This window comes from Macaca thibetana, chromosome 16, assembly GCF_024542745.1.
Source record: "Macaca thibetana thibetana isolate TM-01 chromosome 16, ASM2454274v1, whole genome shotgun sequence".
Lineage (NCBI taxonomy): Eukaryota > Metazoa > Chordata > Mammalia > Primates > Cercopithecidae > Macaca > Macaca thibetana.
The window spans coordinates 75,136,598-75,162,712 of NC_065593.1; the positions used below are offsets into that span (position 1 = coordinate 75,136,598).

Consider the following 26,115-nt stretch of genomic DNA (forward strand, 5'->3'; position numbering starts at 1 on the left):
TTCCTGTCGTGGGCAGAGGGGAATCTGTAGTCTTTGTTTCTTGGTAGCAGGTGAGGCTGAACATGCAAGTAGCAGCCTAAAAACTGGTTTCAAGTCCTCACCATCTGGTGAAACCTCAGAGCCCATCAGATAGAAAATGCCAGCTGGGACTGTGCTAATTCGGTAAGGCCTGGGTGGAGAAGGAGGGCCTGTGTATGACCATCTGGTTTTGGAATGGAGGTAGCGGTAATTTATTAGGCACTTAATGTATATAGGGCACTGTACAGGAGATGTTCTGGCTGTTCTCCTGTATGTTTCCTGCAAAGACCTAATGAGATATGACTACCCCATGCTACAGGTAAGGAAACTGAGCTCAGAGAAGTTAGCTGCCCAGGGTCACACAGTACATGATAAGCCAGGACTTGAACACTTGACTGCTTGAATCCTATGCTCCCTCCAGGGGTCAAGATGTGGCAGCTCATAGGATACCTACATCTTTTTTTTTTTTTTTTTTTTTTTTTTTTTTTTTGAGGCAGAGTCTCACTCTGTCGCCCAGGCTGGAGTGCAGTGGTGCCATCTCGCCTCACTGCAACCCCCACCTCCCAGGTTCAAGTGATTCTTGTACCTCAGCCTCTCAAGTAGCTGGGATTACAGGCATGCACCACCACACCTGGCTAATTTTTGTATTTTTTAGTAGAGAGAGGGTTTCACGATGTTAGCCAGGCTGGTCTCGAACTGCTAACCTCAGGTGATCCACCCATGCCTCCCAAAGTGCTGGCATTATAGGCGTGAGCCACCATGCCTAGCTCTACATCTTTATCATACTCTGCTCCTTTGCCTTGGTGGGAAAAGTTGCAGCTTAGTACCAACTGCCTCCTGCTTGAGCCACTATGCACCGTTACTACCAGCCTGGCCCTGCTGGCAGTTAGGACCCCTGGACTCAATACTGCATAGGATGGGATAAGATCATATCTGATGTGGTGAAGGTCACCGGGATGATGTTGTTTCTGAGATAACAGGTATGTCTGCCTTCCTTCCCTTTGCATTAGCTTTCACAATCAACAGTGTCGACATGAAGAGCCTGCCAGACTGGACGGTGCAAAATGGGAAGAACCTGACCCTGCAGTGCTGCGCGGACGTCAGCACCACCTCTCACGTCAAGCCTCAGCACCAGATGCTGTTCTATAAGGATGACGTGCTATTTTACAACATCTCCTCCATGAAGAGCACAGAGAGTTATTTTATTCCTGAAGCCCGGGTCTATGACTCAGGGACGTACAAATGTACTGTGATTGTGAACAACAAAGAGAAAACCACATCAGAGTACCAGGTGTTGGTGAGAGGTGAGTCCTTGGAACTAAGCACAGGCAAGCAGATGGAACATAACACAGTGGCGTGAATAACAGCTGTGAATGAATAGTGACGCTGGACTTAACTCTCCACCCATCACCCTCTCATTCATCTGCCTGGCATTTTCCTTACCTGAAAATGTAAGCACTAGATATATTTCCAATAGGCCAGGCTATTTCTTTTTTCTTTCTTTCTTTCTTTTTTGAGATGGAGTCTCACTCTGTCACCCAGGCTGGAGTGCAGGGGCGTTATCTCCGCTCACTGCAACCTCCACCTCCCAGGTTCAAGTGATTCTCCTGCCTCAGTCTCCCAAGTAGTTGGGATTACAGGTGTGTGCCACCACGCCTGCCTAATTTTGTATTTTTAGTAGAGATGGGGTTTCACTAATTTGGTCAGGCTGGTCTCGAACCCCTGACCTCAAGTGATCCACCTACTTTGGCCTCCCAAAGTGCTTCTTCATCTCATCTCATAAATTACGATTTCTTCCTCAAGACTCAACTCAGGCCAGGCACAGTGGCTCACACTTGTAATCCCAGCACTTTGGGAGGCTGAGGTGGGTGAATCACGAGGTCAGGAGGTCGAGACCATCCTGGCTAACACAGTGAAACCCCGTCTCTACTAAAAATACAAAAAATTAGCCGGATGTGGTGGCGGGCGCCTGTAGTCCCAACTAGTCAGGAGGCTGAGGCAGGAGAAGCGTGAACCCGGGAGGCGGAGCTTGCAGTGAGCCGAGATCGCGCCACTGCACTCCACCCTGAGCGATAGAACGAGACTCCGTCTCAAAAAAAAAGACTTAACTCAATGATGTCTTCTCTTTTCAAAACAAAATTGATCTACCTGAGGGTGCCAGTCATTACAGCTCTGACGCTCTCTCTACATTCAATGGTATTTGTGTGTATAAAGGCCACAGCGGTGTGTTAAGACACTGCATTCAGCAGTCACTCTGCCTGGGTTACAAGCTGGGCAAGTCCCTTAACAGCTCTAAACTTCAAAATCCTCACCAGTAAAAGGAAGATAACAACAAGACCCAGTTCAGGCAATTATTGAGAGGGTTAAAAGCTGTCACGTGGGTAGAGTGCTTAGCAAAATTTCCAGCACCTAGTGAGTTCCTAATAAATGGAAATTTATTTATTTATTTTGAGACAGAGTCTTCCTCCGTCGCCCAGTCTAAAGTGTGATGGTGCAACCTTGGCTCACTGCAACCTTCGCCTCCTGGGTTCAAGCAATTCTCCTGTCTGAGCCTCCCAAGAAACTTGGATTTCAGGCACGCGCCACTGTGCCTGGATAATTTTTTGTATTTTTAGTAAAGACGGGATTTTACCATGTTGGCCAGGCTGGTCTCGAACTCCTGATCTCAAGTGATTTACCCGCCTTGGCCTCCCAGAGTGTTGGGATTACAGGCGTGAGCCACCATGCCCGGTCCACAAATTTCCTATTTCACTCAGTATTGCCATCCTTTCTTACACTTCTGTCTGCTCTTCTGGATAGTGAAATTGTAAAGACAGAGACGGTGGTTGGTTTATTTTTATATCTTGAACAATGAATCTGGCTCATAGTAGGCATTCAGTCAATGTTCATGGAATAAATTAAAGTCAGTCCTAGCCTGTGGCTGCATTCAATAAAGGGTAACAACAATCACAGTGACACTGACAAATACTGACTACCTTTCCCCTCTAAGCATCATCTGTTGGGAATCCGATTGTGTCCTCTTCCCAATGGGATTATAAACCATTGAAAACACCAACTACATCTTGACCATATTTTATTTTTTTAACTAATTTTTTTTAAATTTATTTAATTTCTTTTTTTTTTGCGACAGAGTCTCACTCTGTTGCACAGGCTGGAGTGCCGTGGCGCGATCTCAGCTCACTGCAACCTCTGCCATCGGGGTTCAAGCAGTTCTCCTGTCTCAGCCTCCCAAGTAGCTGGGATTACAGGTGCCTGCCACCATGCCCGGCTAAGTTTTTGTATTTTTAGTAGAGACAGGGTTTTGCCATGTTGGCCAGGCTGGTCTCGAACTCCTGACCTCAGGTGATCCCCCTGCCTCAGCCTCCCAAAGTGTTGGGATTACAGATGTGAGCCACCTTGTGTGGCCTTAATGGTGATTTCTGTGATTTTGGTGCACCCATCACCTGATCAGTGTACACTGTACCCAATGTGTAGTCTTTTATCCCTCGCCCCACTCCCACTCTTTCCCCTGAGTCCCCAAAGTCCATTGTCTCATTCTTATGCCTTTGCTTCCCATAGCTTAACTCCCATTGAGCATATTTTATTTCTTTCCTCTCCTCTCCTCTCCTCTCCTTTCCTCCCCGCCCCTCCCCTCCCCTCCCCTCCCCTCTCCTCTCCTCTTTTCTTTTCTTTTTTGAGACAGGGTCTCTGTTGCCCAGGCTGGAGTGCAGTGGTGGACTCGCTGCTCACTGCCACCTCAACCTCCTGGACTGAAGCGATTCTCCCACCTCAACCTCCCAAGTAGCTGGGACTACCAGTGCGCACCACTAACTACCACTGGCTAATTTTTTTTTTTTTGTAGATACGGCATTTCACTGTGTTGTCCAGGCTGGTCTCAAACTCCTGGGCTCAAGAGATCCACCCACCTCGGCCTCCAGATTTTATATTTTTCAAAGTACCTGGTACTGTGCTGGGTACATACCTGTTCAGTTATTACCTGGTAGGTCGCACTGGGTATTCAGAGAACAAAAAAGAGTCCTCTCATGGGTCAACTACAGTCACTCAGCAGAGGGAGGCTTGTGTCTCTCAATCAGGCTGATACTGACAGACTTTCTCTTTCCCCATAGGAGTGCCCAGTCCCAGGGTGACACTGGACAAGAAAGAGGCCATCCAAGGTGGGGTCGTGAGGGTCAACTGTTCCGTCCCAGAGGAAAAGGCCCCAATACACTTCACAATTGAAAAACTTGAACTAAATAAAAAAATGGCCAAGCAAAAAAGAGAGAAGACTTCTCGGGACCAGAATTTTGTGATGCTGGAATTCCCCATTGAGGAACAGGACAGCGTTTTATCCTTCCGATGTCAAGCTAGGATCATTGCTGGGATCCATGTGCAGACCTCAGAATCTACCAAGAGTGAACTGGTCACCGTAAGGGGTCAGAGTCCTGCTCCCTTTCTCATTGTTCTTTGCGGTTTCTGGTTTGGCATGGGGAGAAAGAACCCAGAACTGGAAAGGGGTTGGGCCTTCTGACTGGGCTGTTGTTCTCAGGACTTAAGACCTGTTCTTAATCATTTTAAGCCAGTATTTTTCAAGCTTTTTTGACTGTGATACAGTTAAATTGCATGTAATTTTTCAAACGAGAGTTTCTCCAACAACACTTTACTCTTAATATATGTGATGCTTTTTGTTTGGTTGGTTTGGTTTTGTGTGTGTGTGTGTGTTTTTGTTTGTTTGTTTGTTTGTTTTTTTTGAGACGGAGTCTCGCTCTGTCGCCCAGGCTGGAGTGCAGTGGCGCGATCTCGGCTCACTGCAAGCTCCGCCTCCCGGGTTCACGCCATTCTCCTGCCTCAGCCTCCCGAGTAGCTGGGACTACAGGCGCCCACAACCGCGCCCGGCTAATTTTTTTTGTATTTTTAGTAGAGACGGGGTTTCACCGTGGTCTCGATCTCCTGACCTTGTGATCCGCCCGCCTCGGCCTCCCAAAGTGCTGGGATTACAGGCGTGAGCCACCGTGCCCGGCCTTTTTTTTTTTTGAGATGGAGTCTCGCTCTGTTGCCCAGGCTGGAGTGCAGTGGCGCCATCTCGGCTCACTGCAAGCTCCGCTTCCCGGGTTCACGCCATTCTCCTGCCTCAGCCTCCCCAGTAGCTGGGACTACAGGTGCCCGCCACCTCGCCTGGCTAGTTTTTTGTATTTTTTTTTAGTAGAGACGGGGTTTCACCGTGTTAGCCAGGATGGTCTCGATCTCCTGACCTCGTGATCCGCCCGTCTTGGCCTCCCAAAGTGCTGGGATTACAGGCTTGAGTCACCGCGCCCGGCTGTTTTTTGTTTTTTTTTGAGACAGAGTCTCGCTCTGTCGCCCAGGCTGGAGTGCAGTGGCGCGATCTCGGCTCAGTGCAGCCTCTGCCTCCCGGGTTCAAGCAATTCTTATGCCTCAGCCTCCAGAGAAGCTGGGATTACCGGTGTGCACCACCACGCCTGACTAATTTTTATATTTTTAGTAGAGATGGGGTTTCTCCATGTTGGTCAGGCTGGTCTCGAACTCCTGACCTCAGGTGATCCGCCTGCCTCAACCTCCCAAAGTGCTGGGATTACAGGCATGAACCACCACAGCTGGCCTGTGCATTTTCTTAAAAACTTCAGCATGAGGCCAGGCATGGTGGCTCATGTCTGTAATCCCAGCACTTTGGGAGGCCGAGGCAGGTGGATCACCTGAAGTCAGGAGTTTGAGACCAGCCTGGACAGCATGGTGAAACCATGTCTCTACTAAAAATACAAAAATTAGCCAAGTGTGGTGGTGGGCACCTGTAGTCTCAGCTACTCTGGAGGCTGAGGCAGGAGGATCACTTGAACCTGGGAGGTGGAGGTTGCAGTGAGCCACCATGTCACTGTACTCCAGCCTGGGTGATTGAGTGAGACTCCATCTCAAAACAACAGCAACAACAAAAACTTCAGCATGAAAAACTTATCATAAAATAAAAAGACAAATGACAAACTGGAGAAAATATTTGCGTAGTACCTTTGACAAAGAGCTAATTCCTTTAATTTATAAAAGGTTTGGCTGACTGTGCCTGGCTCAATATTGCCAAAGTGCTAGATATTGCCAAAGTGCTCTTCAAGATGGCTGAACATTTTCATCAGAAGTGATGCTAGTGTTTGTTTTCCCACATCCTTACCAATAGAGTCTGTCTGTCTGTCTTTCTTTCTCTTTCTTTCTTTCTCTCTTTCTTTTTCTTTTTCTTTCTTTCTTTTCTTTCTTTCTTTCTTTCTTTCTTTCTTTCTTTCTTTCTTTCTTTCTTTCTTTCTTTCTTTCTTTCTCTCTCTCTCTCTCTCTCTCTCTCTCTCTCTCTCTCTCTCTCTCTCTCTTTCTCCTTCCTTCCTTCCTTCCTTCCTTCTTTTCTTTTCTTTTCTTTTTAAATAGAGATTAGGGTCTTGCTATGTTGACCAGGCTGTTCTCGAACTCCTGGCCTCAAGTGATCCTCCCATCTCGGCCTCCCAAAGTGCTAGGATTGCAGGCATGAGCCACTGCGCCTGGTCTCAACAGAATATTTCAATGTTTTATTATTTTTGACCATCTAGTTGAGGTATAGTGATATATATCACTGTTGTGGTGATTTGTATTTCTTTAGTTTTTAGTGAGGTTGAGTTTGTTTATTCATCTATTACATTTTTTTCCTGTAAACCACCTATTCATATATGCCTTGTCATTTTTATTATGAATCACAAAACTCCAGTGCCATAAAGAAACAGGATAGGTAAATTTGACTAAAAGCATTTTTATTGTTCCTGATTGGATTTGTTCAAGCCCTTTATTTTATTTTTATTTTTATTTATTTATTTTTTTGAGATGGAGTCTCACTCTGTCGCCCAGGCTGGGGTGCAGTGGCACGATCTCGGCTCACTGCAACCTCTGCCCACCAGGTTCAAGTGATTCTCCTGCCTCAGCCTCCTGAGTATCTGGGATTACAGGGGGCCGCCACCATGCCCAGCTAATTTTTGTATTTTTAGTAGAGACAGAGTTTCACCATCTTGGCCAGGCTGGTCTTAAACTCCTGACCTCGTGATCCATCCACCTCGGCCTTTCAAAGTGCTGGGATTACAGGTGTGAACCACTGCGACTGCCACCTTTATTTTATTTTAAAAAATATTTTATAATATGTTTTTTTGAGATGGAGGGTCTCACCATGTTTCCTAGGCTGGTCTTAAACTCCTTAGCTCAGGCAATTCTCCTGCCTCAACTTCCCAAAGTGCTGCAGTTGCAGGCATGAGCCTCCGCCCCCAGCTGAGTCTTGTATAAATTCATTAGTTATTTGTCAGTGATGTTATGCAAATATTTTCTCTAGTTTGTCATTTTTCTTTTAGTTTTATGATAAGTTTTCCGTGCTGAAGTTTTTAATCTTCAGTTAGTCAAACTTACCTGTTTTGTTTCTTTATGGCACCTCAGTTTTGTGATTCATACTTAAAAGTCTTGACATACATACTTCACATGTCAAGATTATTAAAGGAAAAAAAACGCATCTATGTTTTCTTTTCCTGTGCTTGTGGTTTCACTTCTTTTTCTCCTGCATTTACATATCTGGTGCATCTGGAGTTGATCTGGGTGAAAGAAAAACACCCTTCAGCTATTATTAAGGTTCCCCTGAAGACCTAAAATTTGAGAGTCCTAAAACATGAAAAGAATGCCTTCCCCTTTTTCACTTTTACTTGAGAAGTCATATGCTATTATTTTATGATAACTTCTTATTATGAATTGACTTTATAATGTTAAAAATCACTAATGAATATTAAAGTATTAGATTACTCTAAATTCACTATTGGCATTTTTTAAATATCCCTACTCTATATTTTATACAGTTGGAATCTGTGTCTATATTCCAGTTTATGCGCTGGGCTTGTTTTTTTGTTGTAAGTGGAAACGAAAGCCTAGGACCTATCCCCACTTCCCTGAAGATCCTATGCCCTGGTTGGTATCTGACCTATACTTGATTAAAATTATTTTTCTTTTTTAATAGAGATAAGGTCTCACTATGTTGCCCAGAGGCTGTTCTAGAACTCTTGGGCTTCCTAAGTGTTAGGATTACAGGCGTAAGACCCCACGCCCAGGCAAAATTGTTTTTCAACTGTGTGAGTCATGAAATCGGTTTAGTGAATGATGGCCAGGATTTTAAAAAATGAAATAGAAAAGACTAGAAGCGGCCGGGCGCGGTGGCTCAAGCCTGTAATCCCAGCACTTTGGGAGGCCGAGACGGGCGGATCACGAGGTCAGGAGATCGAGACCATCCTGGCTAACACAGTGAAACCCCGTCTCTACTAAAAAATACAAAAAACTAGCCGGGCGAGGTGGCGGGCGCCTGTAGTCCCAGCTACTCGGGAGGCTGAGGCAGGAGAATGGCGTGAACCCGGGAGGCGGAGCTTGCAGTGAGCTGAGATCCGGCCACTGCAGTCCAGCCTGGGTGACAGAGCGAGACTCCGTCTCAAAAAAAAAAAAAAAAAAAAAAAAAAAAAAAAAAAAAAAAAGAAAAGACTAGAAGCCACTTTTTTGGAGGCATGCGATTATTTAAATACGCATTTCCATGAAGCAGCCCATTTCACATAGCTGAACTTTTTTAAGCTATAGTATCTTCATGCTGAAATGCCAAGCTTCCATGAAGTGCTGACAAGAGCCTAGAAAATTCGTAGTGGGCAGGAGGAAGATCATTTCTAAATACAGTGGTTATCTCTGAAGTCATCCGAAGAAGGTTCTGCAGGCGAGATCTAGAGAAGGTGTTTGGCCTTTGGGAAGCTTCAGAAAGCCAGAGACTTGCAGTGAAGAAGCCTGAAGATGCAAGAGTGAGTGAGAAGGGAGGGGGTATGAGAGCAGCCCAGGCAAAAGTTTTAGAGAGGAAAGGTTGAATTTTTAAAGTTAGTTAGGAACAATAGAAGTTGGAAAAGGGGAAGCAGCAAAAAGAGCAGAAGAGGTTCCTCTTGCCCAGGTTTGCACCTGAGTCCAACCGGGTTGCCTTCCTCTCTTGCAGAATCCTTCTCTACACCCAAGTTCCACATCAGCCCCACTGGAATGATCACAGAAGGAGCTCAACTCCACATTAAGTGCACCATTCAAGTGACTCACCTGGCCCAGGAGTTTCCAGAAATCATAATTCAGAAGGACAAGGCAATTGTGGCCCACAGCAGACACGGCAACGAGGCTGTGTACTCAGTCATGGCCATGGTGGAGCACAATGGCAACTACACATGCAAAGTGGAGTCCAGCCGCATATCCAAGGTCAGCAGCATCATCGTCAACGTAACAGGTAGGGCTGCCGCTGCGGGAGGGTGTTGGCATATGGTGGGCTCAAGGAGCCAATATGCTGCAATCCAGCATGGCCAAAGAGAGCTGATACATTTTCTGCCCCTGCTTATCTGAATGGATGTGCTCAGGTGGGGCTTTGGTGCTCGTGGGAAGAAGCCAGTGCAGAGCAAGTTAACAGTCCACTGTGCTTGTTGAGGGTACAGGCTCTGGCACCAAAACTCAACCCTGCCGCTCACTGCTTCTGTGACCTTGGGTGAGTTATTGAACGTGCCGCAGCTCTGTGAGATGGTGATGATGACCGCACTCACCTTTTAGGACTGCTATAATGAGATAACTATGCTGTAAGCATGAGCTGAGAGACTTGTACAGAGTAAGACTCTATGAATACTGGTTAATGTTGTCTTTCCTCTCTCATATTTCTCCATCCCCTGTGACAAGCACTATGCTAGATCCCAGACATGGGTCCTGTGACAGGGCCACAAAGGAGAAAGCGTTAGTAAACTCAAAAATAATGATAACATGGTTGGGCATGGTGGCTCACGTCTGTAATCCCAGGACTTGGGAGGTCAAGGTGGGCAGATCACTTGAGGCCAGGAGTTCGAGACCAGCCTGGCCAATATGGTAAAACCCCACCTCTACTAAAAATACAAAAATTAGCTGGGCATGGCAGCATGCCTGTAATCTCACCTACTCGGTAGGCTGAGGCACAAGAACCTCTTGAACCTGGGAGGCAGAGGCTGCTGTGAGCTGAGATTGTGCCACTGTACTCCAGCGTGGGCCACAGAGTGAGATTCTGTCTCAAAAAAAAAAAAAAAAAAAAAAAAATAACAACAATTACCCTTCGTCAAACACTGTATGATGGGTTTATATACGTTTTCTTTTCTTTTTTTCCAAAAAGGGTAGAGTATGTTTTTCCAAAAACATACTCTACCTTTCTTGTTTATTATGTGTATGCAGTCACTAGAATGTAAGCCGCTGAGAGCAGGAACATTATTTTGTTCAGTGCTACATCCTTAACACCTAGAACAGTGCCTGGCACACAGTAGGAAGTCAATACATATTTGTTGGATGAAGGAATGAGTGTTGGATGACAATGTTTCAGGGGACAGAGAGAGTCAGCACTTCTTGATTGCACGGTGAAGGTGTTCTCGTGTGTCTGCGTTCATACATTCATTCATTCATTTGTTCTCTTATTTACTAAAAGCCTCCTATGTGACAAGCATTGAGTGTTCAGTGTCAGCAACAGTCCCCAGCACTATAGGTAGGCTGCCAACTACACAACTGGGATATTGGCATATACATTGGGTCCTGCTGGTCTATAGTGTGTGTTAGCAATTTAGTAAATATTGGTCATGACTTACATTTTGATGACTCATGGTATTTTTTTACTGATACAATTTATACTATCTCATTAAAGAAAAGTACCAGTTCAACACATATTGAGCATTTTCTGTATGCTGGGCAACTAACTGGGGATAAAGGGCTACCTAAGACTTGGTTTTACCTGTGAAGAATTCATAGACATAAATAGGCCCGTCTACAGCATTTTGTGATGGAAGCCCAGATGGACTGAGACATTCTGTCTCAGACACTTTCCCTGGATAACTTTCTCCAAGAGACCTTTCCCTGATTCCCCAAGGCTACGTTCAGTGTTTTTTCTTTTCTTTTCTTTTTTTTTGAGACTGAGTTTTGTTCTTGTTGCCCAGGCTGGAGTGAGGTGGCGCGATCTCGGCTCACTGCAACCTCCACCTCCCGAGTTCAAGCGATTCTCCTGCCTCAGCCTCCTGAGTAGCTGGGATTATAGGCCCCTGCCACCACACCTAGATATTTTTTGTGTTTTTAGTAGAGACGGGGTTTCACCACGTTGGCCAGGCTCGTCTTGATCTCCTGACCTTGTGATCCGCCCACCACAGCCTCCTAAAATGCTGGGATTATAGGCATGAGCCACCACGCCCTGCCAGTTCAGTGTTTTTTCTATGGGCTCTGCCACAAACAGTGCATCTAAATCAACCACTAAATGTAAGCACTTTGAAGTCAGAGACTGTTTCTTATTCACTGCTACTCTAGCAAGGGGCCCACCACAGAGAGAACCTGCAATAAATACTTGTGGGGTGAAATGAGTGAGTGAATAAATAAATGAGTGAATTCATGAATTAATATTTGCTGCATTACAAGCTGCAAAACTTTCCTTTCCTTTCCTTTTTTTTTTTTTGAAATGGAGTTTCACTCTTGTTGCCTAGGCTGGAGTGCAGTGGAGCCATCTCAGCTCACTGCAACCTCTGCCTCCTGGGTTCAAAGGATTCTCTTGCTTCAGCCTCCTGAGTATCTGGGATTACAGGCACCACCATGCCTGGCTAATTTTATATTTTTATTAGAGATGGGGTTTCACCAAGTTGCTCAGGCTGGTCTCAACTCCTGACCTTGGGTGATCCACCCACCTCTGCCTCCCAAAGTGCTGAGATTACAGGTGTGAGCCACCACACCTGACAACAAGTGGCAAAACTTTTCTAATCCTTGTCATTGAAATACATTGGATTAACAAGAAAGGAAAACCTGCCATTGGAATCCTAGGCAAAGAATGAGCCCTAATTCCTTACTGGGGTGATCATTAGGTATATGAGAAGCAAAGGAAAACTTTTTGCTGGAAGTTGGAAGTTGGTTCTGCTAAGAGCACCCGACCCAAGGGCCTCTCCAGGAAGGGGCTTTTAGGGCGGTGGCCAGACACATCTCGCTCCATTCCCACTCACTGTGTTTCAGAACTATTTTCCAAGCCCGAACTGGAAACTTCCTTCACACGTCTGGACCAAGGTGAAAGACTGAACCTGTCCTGCTCCATCCCAGGAGCACCTCCAGCCAATTTCACCATCCAGAAGGGAGACACGATTGTGTCTCAGACTCAAAATTTCACCAAGATAGCCTCAAAGGGGGACAGTGGGACGTATATCTGCACTGCAGGTATTGACAAAGTGGTCAAGAAAAGCAACACAGTCCAGATAGTCGTATGTGGTGAGTATATCATTGCTGACTCAGAAGGCATCCGGGGTTGAATGGGAGAAAGGAAATTTATCTGCAGCTGCCGCCCTATCCGGTCTGAGCAGACTCAGGCAGGGTAAGAACTAGAGGGAGAGAAGGGTGAAATCAAAAGGCCAAAGAAACAAGGAGGTACTCCTGCTCAGAGCACTGATTCACTGACGATGATGTGACCTCTGACGTGCTAAGATTCTGGCAAGATTCTGCCTCCTGGAACAAGTACCCACCCAAAAGGTCAGGAAGGAAACACTACTTAGTCAATGTTAAACATTTTTTTTTTTTTTCTTTGAGACAGAGTCTCACTCTCTCTCCCAGGCTGGAGTGCAGTGGCACAATCTCAGCTCACTGCAACCTCTGCCTCCTGGGTTCAAGCGATTCTCCTGCCTCAGCGAGTAGCTGGGATTACAGGTGCCCACCACCATATCTGGCTAATTTTTGTATTTTTATTTTTCTTATTTTTATTTATTTATTTATTTATTTATTTTTGAGATGCAGTCTTGCTCTGTCGCCCAGGCTGGAGTGCAGTGGCACGATCTGGGCTCACTGCAAGCTCCGCCTCCTGGGTTCACATGATTCTCCTGCCTCAGCCTCCCGACTAGCTGGGACTACAGGCACCCGCAACCACACCTGGTTAATTTTTTTTTGTATTTTTAGCAGAGACAGGGTTTCACCATGTTAGCTAGGATAGTCTCGATCTCCTGACCTCACGATCTGCCCGCCTTGGTCCCACAATGTCCTGGGATTACAGGCGTGGGCCACCACACCCAGCCAAGAATATCAAAATTCCATTTTTTCAATCTGTAACCTGGCTAACCCAACAGGGTAAGACTTCTAGTGGACAGAATGTAGGTGTTTGACCACCAGGAGCTGGGCTTCTCAGGCCTGAATGTGCACGTAAGACCTGGTTAAAATACAGGTTCTGATTCAGTAATTCAGGCCCAGATGGGGCCAGATTCTGCATCTCTAACTAGCATTTTGGTGACGTGGATGCTGTTGGTCTCTGGACCACACTTTGGGTGGTGAGATTCTAGATGATTATAGAACTCCAGTCGAGGCCGGGCGTGGTGGCTCAAGCCTGTAATCCCAGCACTTTGGGAGGCCGAGATGGGCGGGTCACGAGGTCAGGAGATCGAGACCATCCTGGTTAACACGGTGAAACCCCGTTTCTACTAAAAAATACAAAAAAATAGCCGGGCGAGATGACGGGCGCCTGTAGTCCCAGCTACTCGGGAGGCTGAGGCAGGAGAATGGCGTAAACCCAGAAGGCGGAGCTTGCAGTGAGCTGAGATCCGGCCACTGCACTCCAGCCTGGGAGACAAAGCGAGACTCCGCCTCAACAACAACAACAAAAAAAGAACTCCAGTTACGTTGTCACTGTCACTATATTGTTCAGTTATGATCCTTTCATTTAACCTGTGACTGTGTTTTATCAAGCTAAGATTCTATTATAGCTTCAACTGAAGCAGGATTTTTAGCCTATTTTCAGTGCTCTAACCACCTAACTCAAAAGGCAGGAATGCAAGAGACAAATGTGTGTTATTGCATTTTATTTTATTTTTTGTTCTTGGGAGGAGGAAGTCTCATTGTATAAGGTTTAAATAACCTAATGCCTAAATAATGACCTAATATAATTCTTATCTGTTAAGAGACTGAAGCACTAAGAAGAGTTTTCTTTCTTTCTTTCTTTCTTTCTTTTTTTTTTTTGAGATGGAGTTTTGCTCTTGTTGCCCAGGTTGGAGTGCAATGACATGATCTCGGCTCAACAAAACCTCTGCCTCCTGGGTTCAAGGGATTATCCTGCTTCAGCCTCCCTAGTAGCTAGGATTACAGGCATGCGCCACCATGCCCAGCTAGTTTTGTATTTTCAGTAGAGACAGGGTTTCTCCATGTTGGTCAGGCTGGTCTTGAACTCCTGACCTCAGGTGATCCACCCACCTCAGCCTCCCAAAGTGCTGGGATTATAGGCATGAGCCACCATGACTGACTGAGAAGAATTTAAAAACACATATATTGTCTGGACCTGGTGGATTATCCCTGTAATCCCAACACTTTGGGAGGCCAAGGTGGGTGGATTACCTGAGGTCAGGAGTTTGAGACCAGCCTGGCCAACATGGTGAAATCCCCTCTCTTCTAAAAATACAAAAGTTAGCAGGGTGTGGTGGCAGGCACCTGTAATCCCAGCTACTCGGGAGGCTGAGGCAGGAGAATCCCTTGGACCCAGGAGGTAGAGATTGCGGTGAGCCAAGATTGCACCATTGCACTCCAGCCTGGGTGACAGAGCAAGACTCTGTCTCAAAACACACACACACACACACACACACACACACACACACACACACACATACATATATCTTCGGCCAGGTGTGGTGGCTCATACTTATAATCCCAGCACTTTGGGCAGCTGATGTGGGAGGATCACTTGAGTCCAAGAGTTCAAGACCCTGTCTCTACAAAAAATAAAGAATTAGCTAGGTGTGGTGTGCACCTATAGTCCCAGCTACTCGGGAGGCTGAGGTGGGAGGATTGCTTGATTCCGGGAGGTTGTAGTGAGCTGTGATTGCACCACTGCACTCCGGCCTGGGTAACAGAATGAGACTCTGTCTCAAATACACACACACACACACACACACACACACACACACACACACACACACACAGACTGTCAGTCTCATAGGTGTCCTATAAAGGTAAATAAGGCAGGTAGGCATTTGAAATTACAGCAGGGACAGAAAGCAAAGCTCAGGCTTTGGAGGAGAAACTCTTGGGCTGGATGCTTTGCTTGTACCTTCAGTGCCTTTTGGATTGTTTCTCCCTCTGTTTTAGAAATGCTCTCCCAGCCCAGGATTTCTCATGACGCCCAGTTTGAGGTCATAAAAGGACAGACCATCGAAGTCAGTTGCCGATCAATCAATGGAACTTCACCTATTTCTTATCACCTATTAAAAACAAGCAAAATTTTGGAGAATAGTACCAAGAACTCAAATGATCCTGCGGTATTCAAAGACAACCCCACTGAAGACGTAGAATACCAGTGTGTTGCGGATAACTGCCATTCCCACGCCGAAATGTTAAGTGAAGTTCTGAGGGTGAAGGTGATAGGTAAGTTGCTGTGCTATGAGAAGAAATCATGTGGGCTTGGGGCATTCGTTCATGCCCAGGGACTGTGGGAAAAATAGGTGAAGTAGGGGGCCAAGCACGGTGGCTCATGCCTGTAATCCCAGCAGTTTGGGAGGCCAAGGCAGGCAAATCATTGAAGTCAGGAGTTCAAGACCAGCCTGGCCAACATGGTGAAACCCCATCTCTACTAAAAATACAAAAATTAGCTGGGCGTAGTGGCGGGCGCCTGTAGTCCCAGCTACTTGGGAGGCTGAGGCATGAGAATTGCTTGAACCCAGGAAGCAGCAGTTGCACTGAGCCAAGATGCGCCGTTGCACTCCAGCCTGGGCAACAACAGCAAAACTCCATCTGGAAAAAAAAAGAGAGAGAGAGAGAAGTAGTGGGTGCTTATGCAAAGTCCATACACTAGATATGCACCAAAGCAGGACCAAGGCCCAGTAAAGGAGGCTGGAAAATATCTGGGAGCTATTGATGAAGACAATGTAATCTCTTTCCAGAACCTTTCAACGAACTGCTAAAATATGATAAGCATGAAAGTGTCCTGACTGCAGAAAGCACTGAAGTTTTGCATTTGGGCTCCCTTGGCACTTTCTCCTTTTCAGATATACTGTTCTGAGAATTATAGATCAGGTCTCTGCTGTTGTGACTCCTAGCCAGGCAACCCTGTCTTGTGTGAAATCCACAGCAATGAGAGCTACAGGCTGTGGTCTCATGGGAATTACTAACATTTGCCTGGAATTCTCATCATACTCAAGAGAAATATACCATTGTCTTGGGGGTGGACGGTTTACTTTAAGCCTCTATCTCATGCCTTTCAGAAGGCCTCAGGAGTGCCATTGCTTGCATGTCTTAGATATTTTGCATCCTGTCGTAAAAAGTTTCATAAGGATTCCTCCTCTTCGTCCTTCTTGTTTAGTAACTGCCTATCTATACGTGCTGCTGATGGATGTGAATAGGAGGGAGGGATTCCTGCTTCTATTCATGTAGAGTCTAACAGTAGCCATACCTTTTCAATTGATATTACCATAGGCTGGGTGAGGTAGCTCACACCTGTAATCCCAGCACTTTGGGAGGCTGAGGCAAGCGGATCACCTGAGGTCAGGAATTCAAGACCAGCCTGGCCAACATGGTGAAACCCTGTCTCTACTAAAAACACAAAAAATTAGCTGGGTGTGGTGGTGTGTGCCTGTAATCCCAGCTATTCAGGAGGCTGAGGCACAAGAATCATTTGAACCTGGGAGGCAGAGGTTGCAGTGAGCTGGTATCATTCCACTGCACTGCAGCCTGGGCGACAGAGCAAGACTCCATCTCAAAAAAAAAAAAAAAAAAAAAAAAGAAATTAACATTAACATAGACTAAGCACCTAATGGTGTGAGGCATACAAAAAAGAAGGCATATTCTTTGTTTCAAAGCTGTAATAAGAAACACAAGATCTCCTAATTAAATGATGGAGAAACATCTGAATCATAATACAAATAAGCATAGAAAAAATGTTAAAGGTAATGTTTGGTTAATTGTCACATGAACTATATCCCTACAGTGATATACTATCCATTCAGGGTGTGTCAGACGTCATCTAGCTTCAGTGGGTAAACATTGTGAAAGAGCTGGGCGAGGAGTCAGGGCTTGAGAATGGGTGGGCAGAGAAGGCTGAAGATGGCTGAACATCTCCAGCAGACATATGAGCCAAAGGTTCCACGGGGCACTTCAAAAGACTGCGCGGCCAGGTGGCTCGTGCCTGTAATCCCAGCACTTTGGGAGGCCGAGTCAGGTGGATCACTTGAGCCCAGGAGTTTGAGACTAACTTGGCCAACATGGTGAAACCCCGTCTCTACTAAAAATACAAAAATTAGCCCAGTGTGGAGGTGGGTGCCTGTAGTCCCAGCTACTCAGGTGGCTGAGGCGGGAGAATCGCTTGAATCCAGGAGGTGGAGGTTGCAGTAAGCCAATATCGTGCCACTGCACTCCAGCCTAGGTGACAGAGTGAGACTCTATCTTAAAAAAAAAAAAAAAAAAAAAAAAGGACTGTGGCCAAATCAGATGGCTGGAAACAAAGGCTGGACGTTGGGAATGGAGAATCACTGGATATGAGTTGAAAAAGTGGGTAAGCCTAAGTGTGAAGGGCGTCAGGTGCCAGTCTCAGGAGTAGGGAACTGTCCTGCGTACAGTGAAAAGCCAAAAGATGGAAGGAAGGACAGGATGCAAATGAGTTCTCGGAAAGATCCACCTGGTGGCTGGGTCAGGGAGCAGACATGGGGACTTCAGACCTCATGGCACGTCAGAGGCTAATGCAGAAGCCCATGTGAAGCTGTTGGTTTAAACTGGGTCGATATTAGTGGCTCACATTTACTGACCATGTGTGCAACCCTGTGTGAAGTACTGTAGTAAATTGCTCCAATGGAAACTCACAATAACCGCAGAAGACCAGTAATAGCATTGTCATTGTTCTATCATGACGCAGGTGAGGCTTAGGGCAGATAGCTGGTGGGTGGTAGGACTGGGATTTGAGCCCACTGGTGTCCCAGGCCCGGAGCGTGGCTTCTTCCGTTGTCTTACCACAGCCTGCACTCACAGCAGAGTGACTCATAAGTCACAATACCATCTGCTGACCATCTGCTCTCACACTAGAAGGAAAGTCTACTTGGGAAGACAATTTAGGATCTGAATTTTGGTAGTTGAGGATGGAGCTAGGAAAAGCAGATACAGGAGGTAGCCGAGTTCTGCTTGGACCTACAGGGAGGGAGGCTGGCTGGGCTTCCAGGTGGAAATGCCCAGGTGAAAAGGGAAACTTGGAGTTCAGGAAAGTAACTTGGACTGGAGCCATAGGTTTAGGCATCAGTGGCTCGGAGACAGAAGCTCTGCATGTAGATGAAATCACCCAGGAGGAGAATGGGGACGGAAAACGGAGGACTGAATTTTACAAAAAGTTCATACTTCAGGGCAAAACAAAGAATAACCAGTGAATAAGAAAGGGGTGCCAGGTAAGAAAGGAAGAGAATCAGAGTCATGAGGAAGCCCAGAAGCCCAGAAAAAGCTGAGTTCCACAGTAAGACCTGGGCAGCAGCAAAGCTGTGGAGAGCCCGAGGTTGGAAGCCTGGAGGAAGAGCATCTACCACTGAATTTAATCTGCAGGGGACTCAGGGACATTGGTTGGGGAATCAGGTGACCTTCCTAGTTTCTTCAAAACTTGAGATAAAGTGCAGTGTCACAAGATCGTGACTACACAAGAGTGCAGTCAGATTTCAGGGGTAACAAGAAAGTGGGAAATAAGGGTGTCAAAGCATAAAGGAAAAAGGAGAAAAAATGGCCGATAGCTGGAGAAGGCAGTGGGTCAAGATTGTTTGTGGCCTGGCACGGTGTCTCATGCCTGTAATCCCAGCATTTTGGAAGGCCGAGGTGGGCAAATCACTTGAGGTCAGGAGTTCAAGACCAGCCTGGCCAACAGGGCAAAACCCCATCTCTAAAACAACAACAACAACAACAACAAAATCCAAAAAGTTAGCCGGGCCTGGTGGTGCGCACTTGTCATTCCAGCTATTCGGGAGGCTGAGGCAGGAGATTTGCTTGAACCCAGGAGGCAGAGGTTGCAGTAAGCCGAGATTACGTCACTGCACTCCAGCCTGGGTGACAAGAGTGGGACTCTGTCTCAGAGGAAAAAAAAAAAGTTGAGTGGTGGCTGTCTCATGTTCCTCTTCCTCTGCCCTTCTTTGCTCAGTGTGAATCCTTTTCCTGCTTTTTCAGCCCCAGTGGATGAGGTCCAGATTTCTATCCTGTCAAATAAGGTTGTGGAGTCTGGAGAGGACATTGTGCTGCAATGCGCTGTGAATGAAGGATCTGGTCCCATCACCTATAGGTTTTACAGGGAAAAGGAGGGCAAACCCTTCCACCAAACGACCTTGAATGCCACCCAGGAATTTTGGACCAAGCCGAAGGCTAGCAAGGAGCAGGAGGGGGAGTATTACTGCACAGCCTTCAACAGAGCCAACCATGCCTCCAGTGTCCCCAGAAGCAAAATACTGACAGTCAGAGGTGAGTCAGGGTCTCCACAGCAAGCTGTGCTGTGGGCTCCCAAGGGCAAGACCAGAAAACACACCCCTTGTAAGAGGGAGTTGGGGGGAGTTTAGCTCTTGTGACTGAAGGCTAGGAGACTTAACGTCCTCCAGGCTCTTGGTTGCAAGTGACAGAAACCCACTAGAATTAAGTAAAAAAGAGGAATTGATTATTATAAGGAATTGGAAGAATGTCACATTGTTCCAATTACAAATTCTTGGAAGACTCACCATTGAGGCACCTTGGGTCAGACATCTACCCACAGACCACCTGTGGCCAAGTGGATTGGGTCACGCAGAACAGACATGGTTGGGGAGCCCACTTATGTGGGTGGGGGTGGTTTCCTGGAGAGGAAGAGGACTGAACATACACGCCAAAAAGGAGTCTACTCCACTTGGGCCCTGGAGTTGGAGACCAGCCTGGGCAGCATGGTGAAACCCCGTCTCTACGAAAAGTACAAAAATAGGCTGGGCGCAGTGGCTGATACCTGTAATCCCAGCTACTCGGGAGGCTGAGACATGAGAAACACTTGAACCCAGAAGGCAGAGGTTGCAGTAAGCAGAGGTTGCCCCACTGCACTCCAGCCTGGGCAACAGAGCAAGACTCTGCCTCAAAAATCAAACCAACAAAAAATAGCCGAGTGTGGTGGTGTGCTCCTGTAGTCCCAGCTACTCGGGAGGCTGAGGTGGGAAGATTGCTCAAGCCCGGGAAGTTGAGGCTGCAGTGAGCTGTGATCAGCCTCTAGCCTGGGTGACAGAGTGAGACCCTGTTTCAAAAAAGAAAGAAAAAAAAGTCTACCCCAGCAAAGCTGGTTTGTTCCCTCCTTGAGGACCAGAGCTGACCTCTATTTGTAGCAGAAACAATCATTTCTGCACCAGCTCTGAGTGCAGAACCCCTCAGAGGTATTTGGCAAGCTGCCAGTTACAAGAGCTGTGAGAATCAGTCTGACTTTTGTTGCTTAAGCCTGATGTTATGTCTTCCTGGTAGAGGAAGAGCCTATATAAAAAAAAAATTTTTTTTTGTTTTGTTTTTCAGTCGTTCTTGCCGCATGGAAGAAAGGACTTATTGCAGTGGTTGTCATCGGAGTGATCATTGCTTTCTTGATCATTGGGGCCAAATGTTATTTTCTGAGGAAAGCCAAGGGTGAGCATAGTTCTTTCCTTCCATACTGACTGGTCGTCCTTGCCAGGAAACCAGCCAGGGATACGTGGTGCTTTTCCGACCCCTGGATTCAGCTAGGCAAAAACGAAAGCTATTACTTTCCTCGTTGGGCAAACCAGAAAAGATAAATTTGGGGGGAAATTGCATCTTCGTGTGGTTAGAAGAAGCCATTTCTGTAGATTTGTCCACACCTAGTCCTGTAATGCATGCAGAGTGGGATGCAAGGGTCTTGGAGACACATACATGCGCATAACACCCACATGTTACACACACACATTGATTGCTTAGTAATTAACCTGGTAGTTGTGCTATGACTTCTACCCTATGCTTGGGGTTAGCTAAGTAAGCCCAGCTGAGCAGCCAGGACCACTCAATAACCAGGAATCAGAGTCAGCTGTCCAAGACTCAAGGAAAAGGGCAGAGCATCAGTAAATTCTGCAAAAAATTTTTTGTGGGATAAGGTAGGTTCTTTTGGAGCCTCTGGTGCTGCTGCCTAGGATGGGAGGGGCAGATGGGATGAGGAGGGGCCCTGGGTTTTGTCAGGAAAGCTGCTACCCATCAGGGAAGACAGAGCAACACCCTCGCATTGGTCTCAGGCCAGCTTCGAGTTCCAAGTGCAGGGATTGATTTGGCCTTTACTTTTTGTGATTATCTGGAATCAAAGAGAGTGGTCAGGCACGGTGGCTCACACCTGTAATTCCAGCACTTTGGGAGCCAAGGCAGGTGGATCACTTGAGGTCAAGAGTTCAAGACTAGTTGGGACAACATGGCGAAACCCCGATCTCTACTAAAAATACAAAAATTGGCCAGACGTGATGATGGGCGCCTGTAATCGCAGCTACTCGGGAGGCTGAGGCAGGAGAATCCCTTGAACCCAGTGAGCCCAGATCATACCACTGTACTCCGGCCTGGGCAACAGAGCAAGACTCTGTCTCAAAAAGAGAGAGAGAGAGAAAGAGAGGGAGAGAGCTGCCTGCTTATCTGGCTGATCTGATTCCTGTGTCATTGTCTCTTTTTCCATCACATTTCACTAACAAAAATCACTTCTGGCTAAAATAGTCAAGAGATCATGTTTCTGGGGAAATATCTTGATATAAAACCAAGAGAATACCTCTTTCTTTTCTGTCTTTTGTAAAAGAGTGAATATGTTTGGCTTCCTTTTCTCTCTTTTTCTGGGTATTCAATCTTCTGGAAAGTCAAATGTAGTTGAAAAGAGTGTTCCTTCACAGCTTACTAGGAGTAAAAGAAAGAAAAGAAAGTGTTTTCTATCTATTAGGTTAGTGCAAAGTAATTGGCGTTTTGGCCATTAGAGTAGTATGGAGGTGGGCACCATATACTGACTTTGATTTTTCTTTTTCTTTTTTAAAGCCAAGCAGATGCCAGTGGAAATGTCCAGGTGAGTGTAGTTGTAAGAAGGGGGCGGCTGCTCTGTGAGCACAGTGGACATGTCTGAAGCGAGGTTCTGGTCATTAGGAAGTTTTCAGTGGCTCTGGCAAACTCAGAAAAATATAGGCCTTCCTTGGGTGTGAGTTTTGTGTGTGTGTGTGTGTGTGTGTGTGTGTACGCACGCGCGCGCGCATATCTCAGTGGAAGGTTGCCAATTGTCCTTTCATGGAGAGGAATGGCTTTTATTCTGAGATCATGTCCTTCCTACATGATTATTTGTGAAATCTCCTTTTCCTTATGAAATTATAATGGTAGTAGATGATTTTTTTTAATTTGGCAAAATAGAGTTGGCATTTAAAAAACAGTTTTACTACCTTTACAGTTCCTGAAATCTGAAATCCAAAAGTATAGAAATGATTGCTCTGTTCCAGAGAGAAACATAGCACAGCATAAGGAATTCAGGGGCTTGGGAGTAGCCTGTGAAGGACTCCCGGTATTCATGTCCCCTTTGGTCCTGATACTTATTTTAATAGGAAAAAGTTTTATCACTGCCAAGCATGGTGGCTCACGCCTGTAATCCCAGCACCTTGGGATGCCAAGGCGGGCAGATCACCTGAGGTCAGGAGTTCAAGACCCGCCTGGCTAACATGGTGAAACCCCATCTCTACTAAAAATACAAAAAGTAACCAGGCATGGTGGTGCACTCCTGAAATCCCAGCTACTTGGGAGGCTGAGGCATGAGAATCGCTTGAACCCAGGAGGCGGAGGCTGCAGTGAGGCAAGATTGCACTGCTGCACTCCAGCCTGGACAACAGAGTGAGACTCTGTCTAAAAAAAAAAAAAGTTTTTTCACATAATCCTTGGAGCTACCAAAAAATATTAGTTTTCCAAATGAGAGAGTGAGTTAAGTTTTCCTTACCTTGGAAAACTCTTCCTGGTTTTCTCATGATCTTCCTTTGATTACTTCATTGGTTTGGGGTTAGAATAACAACAAGAAATATATCTATATGTTGTTTTCCCTTTTTATATTTCATTTTAAGGCCAGCAGTACCACTTCTGAACTCCAACAACGAGAAAATGTCAGATCCCAGTATGGAAGCTAACAGTCACTACGGTAAAGTCATGGTCTCCTGCCATTGCTAATTTTCCCCAGCTTGCTACATACTTCCTTATCCCTCTCAGAAGCAGAATTTGTAAGTAGTGGGAATGCAGTTGGAAGAGAAACCCTGGCTTCAACAGGGTACTTCATCTCATCAGCCACTGGGCCGTGAGCTAATATACAGAAACGTAAAAGGAAAGGTAGCACATTTTATTCTAACTTCGCCACCTTCTAAACTCCCCGTAGATGAAAGATGGAGAATAATCATAACGCCTTGTTACTTCAAAGACTTTGACATTGTTCCAGCATAATATTATCATTCTCCATTTTCAAGACAGAGACCAGATATTGAATGAAAACACTGGTAAAACACCTTCTTAGATGGAAGTATTACAAGCACAAGACAGTTTTCCTTCAAATTTGCCACAAAGGGAAAGCAATTTCAATATTCTCTTAGTAGAGGCATAAAAAAAAAAAGTGTTCCAATTAAGAAATATCTAGTCATAAGGCTCATCACTAGCATCAGGGTCAGCTCAGCTGAATGATAGCCAGTCCTAGGAGTTCTTAATCCCAGCTTAGTAAGAAAATTGCTCAAGCATTTCAGCAGGGATGCTACTTACTTCCCAGAGGGGGCTATAATTACATCACACAAAAAGTCCTGTCCCAGACCAAATTTGGAACACTCTTCCTCTTTTCTTTCTTCCTTCCTTCCTTCTTTCCTTCTTTCTTTCTTCTTCTTCTCTTTCCTTCCTTCCTTCCTTCCTTCCTTCCTTCCTTCCTTCCTTCCTTCCTTCCTTCCTTCCTTCCTTCCTTCCTTCCTTCCTCCCCCTCCCTCCCTCCCTCCCTCCCTCCCTTCCTTCTTCCCTTCCCTTCCCTTCCCCTCCCTTCCCTTCCCTTCCCCTTCCCCTCCCCTCCCCCTCCCCTCCCCTCCCCTCCCCTCCCCTCCCCTCCCCTCCCCCTCCCCTCCCCTCCCCTCCCCTCCCCTTCCCTTCCTTTCTTTCCTTTCACAGGGTCTTCCTAGGCCTGCAGTGGTGCAATCTCACCTCACTGCAGCCTCTACCTCCCAGGCTGAGGTGATCCTCCCATCTCAACCTCCTGAGTAGCTGGGATCACAGGCATGCACCACCATGCCCAGCTAATTTTTATTTTTTGTAGAGATGGCACTCTACAATCCACTAGTTTCAGACTCCTGGGCTTAAGCAATCCTTCTGCCTTGGCCTCCCAAAGTACTGGATTACGGGTGTGAGCCGCTGAGCCCAGCCACTTTTATTGCTTTATCAGCAGGTTTGGTCAGAGAATGCTCACGTTCTTTTCTAATTCTATAAGTATCTCACAAAATAAGAAATTTTTAGGATATACCTTTTACAGAGACATATTTTGCTTGAGAAATATGTTTTCAGAATTGAGTAATTCATATAGTACTGAGTCATAAACTTTAAAAAAGGAAAATAAAATATTTGTAGTAATAAAAGTAGTGTGTCAGTAAATAGAAAAGAGCAAATATATTGTTTAAGAAACTATATTCTAGGCTGTGCGTGGTGGCTCATGCCTGTAATTTCAACACTTTGGGAGGCCGAGGCAGGTGGATCACTTGAGGTCAGGAGTTTAAAACCACCCTGGCCAACATGGCGTAACCCTGTCTCTACTAGAAATGCAAAAAATTAGCCAGGCATGGTGTGCATGCTTGTAATCCCAGCTACTCAGGAGGCTGAGGCAGGAGAATCGCTTGAACCTGGGAGGCGGAGGTTGCAGTGACCTGAGATCACAACATTGCACTCCAGCCTGAGCAACAAGAGTGAAACTCTATCTCAAAGAAAGAAAGAAAAAGAAAGGAAGGAAGGAAGGAAGGAAGGAAGGAAGGAAGGAAGGAAGGAAGGAAGGAAGGAAGGAAGGAACTATATTCAGGCCAGGCATGGTAGTTTATGCCTATAATCCCAGCTCTTTGGGAAGCTGAGGTGGGAGGATCACTTGAGGCCAGGAGTTCAAGACCAGCCTGTGCAACAAAACGAGACCCCCCCCATCTCTTAAAAAAAAAAAAAAAAAAAAGGTAAATATTTACCAAAAAGTAATCTACTGCTACAGAAAAAATAATACCTTTTTGGCATAAGGGGCTTCTGTCGGTGATTTGTATTATTTATATATAAGTACAACATTTAACTAAATTAAATGTTGATATAGGTTTATATGAAAATAAGATTTTTCTCCAAATTTCCAAATACTCCAATTCTTATTATATCATCTCTGCATAGATTATTTCAATTTATAAATATATTTTAATAATTATGATAGTAATTAATTCAAATACATGATGGAAAACCGTGTGTTCAAGAATAGTATTTGTGACATTTGTAAGAATTCTTTGTAATAAAGGACAACTTAATTAAAAAAAAAAGACAAAAGTGGTCTTTGTCCATGCCCACTGAGATGATAACCTGGAGATACTGCTATTTCTTTAAACTATGTTTTCATCAATCCAGTTCTCCAACTAGACAGGCTTAATTAACTAATGTCCTTCATGTTTATGAGTACTAGCTGGTCCCTTCCAGAATTTCTCATGAACTTGCTCACATTGAACAATTCTGAATTCCAAATAGTTCACAAACAGAAGTGCCTCTGCCATGGGATGGTAGATGTCCCACCAGTGTTAGAAAAAGACCACACAGGCCTGGCACGGTGGCTCACGACTGTAATCCCAGCACTTTGGGAGGCCAAGGCGGGTAGATCACATGAGGTCAGGAGTTTGAGACCAGCCTGGCCAACATGGTGAAATCCCAACTCTACTAAAAATACAAAAAGCAGCCGGGTGTGGTGGTGCACTCCTATAATCCCAGCTACCCAGGAGGCTGAGGCAGGAGAATCGCTGGAACCCAGGAGGAAGAGGCTGCAGTAAGCCAAGATCGCACCACTGCACTCCAGCCTGGGTAACAGAGCAAGACATCGTCTCAAAAAAAAAAAAAAAAAAAAAAAGAAAAAGACTACACAGTAGGTCA

At 45.8% G+C, this 26,115-nt stretch overlaps 1 protein-coding gene across 8 annotated transcripts in view; it reads left to right on the forward strand.

Moving 5' to 3' along the window:
- PECAM1 (platelet and endothelial cell adhesion molecule 1) overlaps positions 1-26,115 on the forward strand; it is an 83,953-nt gene that overhangs the window by 28,152 nt on the left and 29,686 nt on the right. For all 8 annotated transcript variants that reach the window (XM_050762422.1, XM_050762423.1, XM_050762424.1 and 5 more), the window contains 9 exons: positions 1,029-1,322; positions 4,125-4,430; positions 9,008-9,283; positions 12,040-12,288; positions 15,136-15,411; positions 19,171-19,458; positions 20,515-20,622; positions 22,009-22,036; positions 23,067-23,140. In XM_050762422.1, the coding sequence (XP_050618379.1) occupies positions 1,029-1,322; positions 4,125-4,430; positions 9,008-9,283; positions 12,040-12,288; positions 15,136-15,411; positions 19,171-19,458; positions 20,515-20,622; positions 22,009-22,036; positions 23,067-23,140 (1,899 nt within the window). The remainder of the gene's footprint in view (positions 1-1,028; positions 1,323-4,124; positions 4,431-9,007; positions 9,284-12,039; positions 12,289-15,135; positions 15,412-19,170; positions 19,459-20,514; positions 20,623-22,008; positions 22,037-23,066; positions 23,141-26,115) is intronic.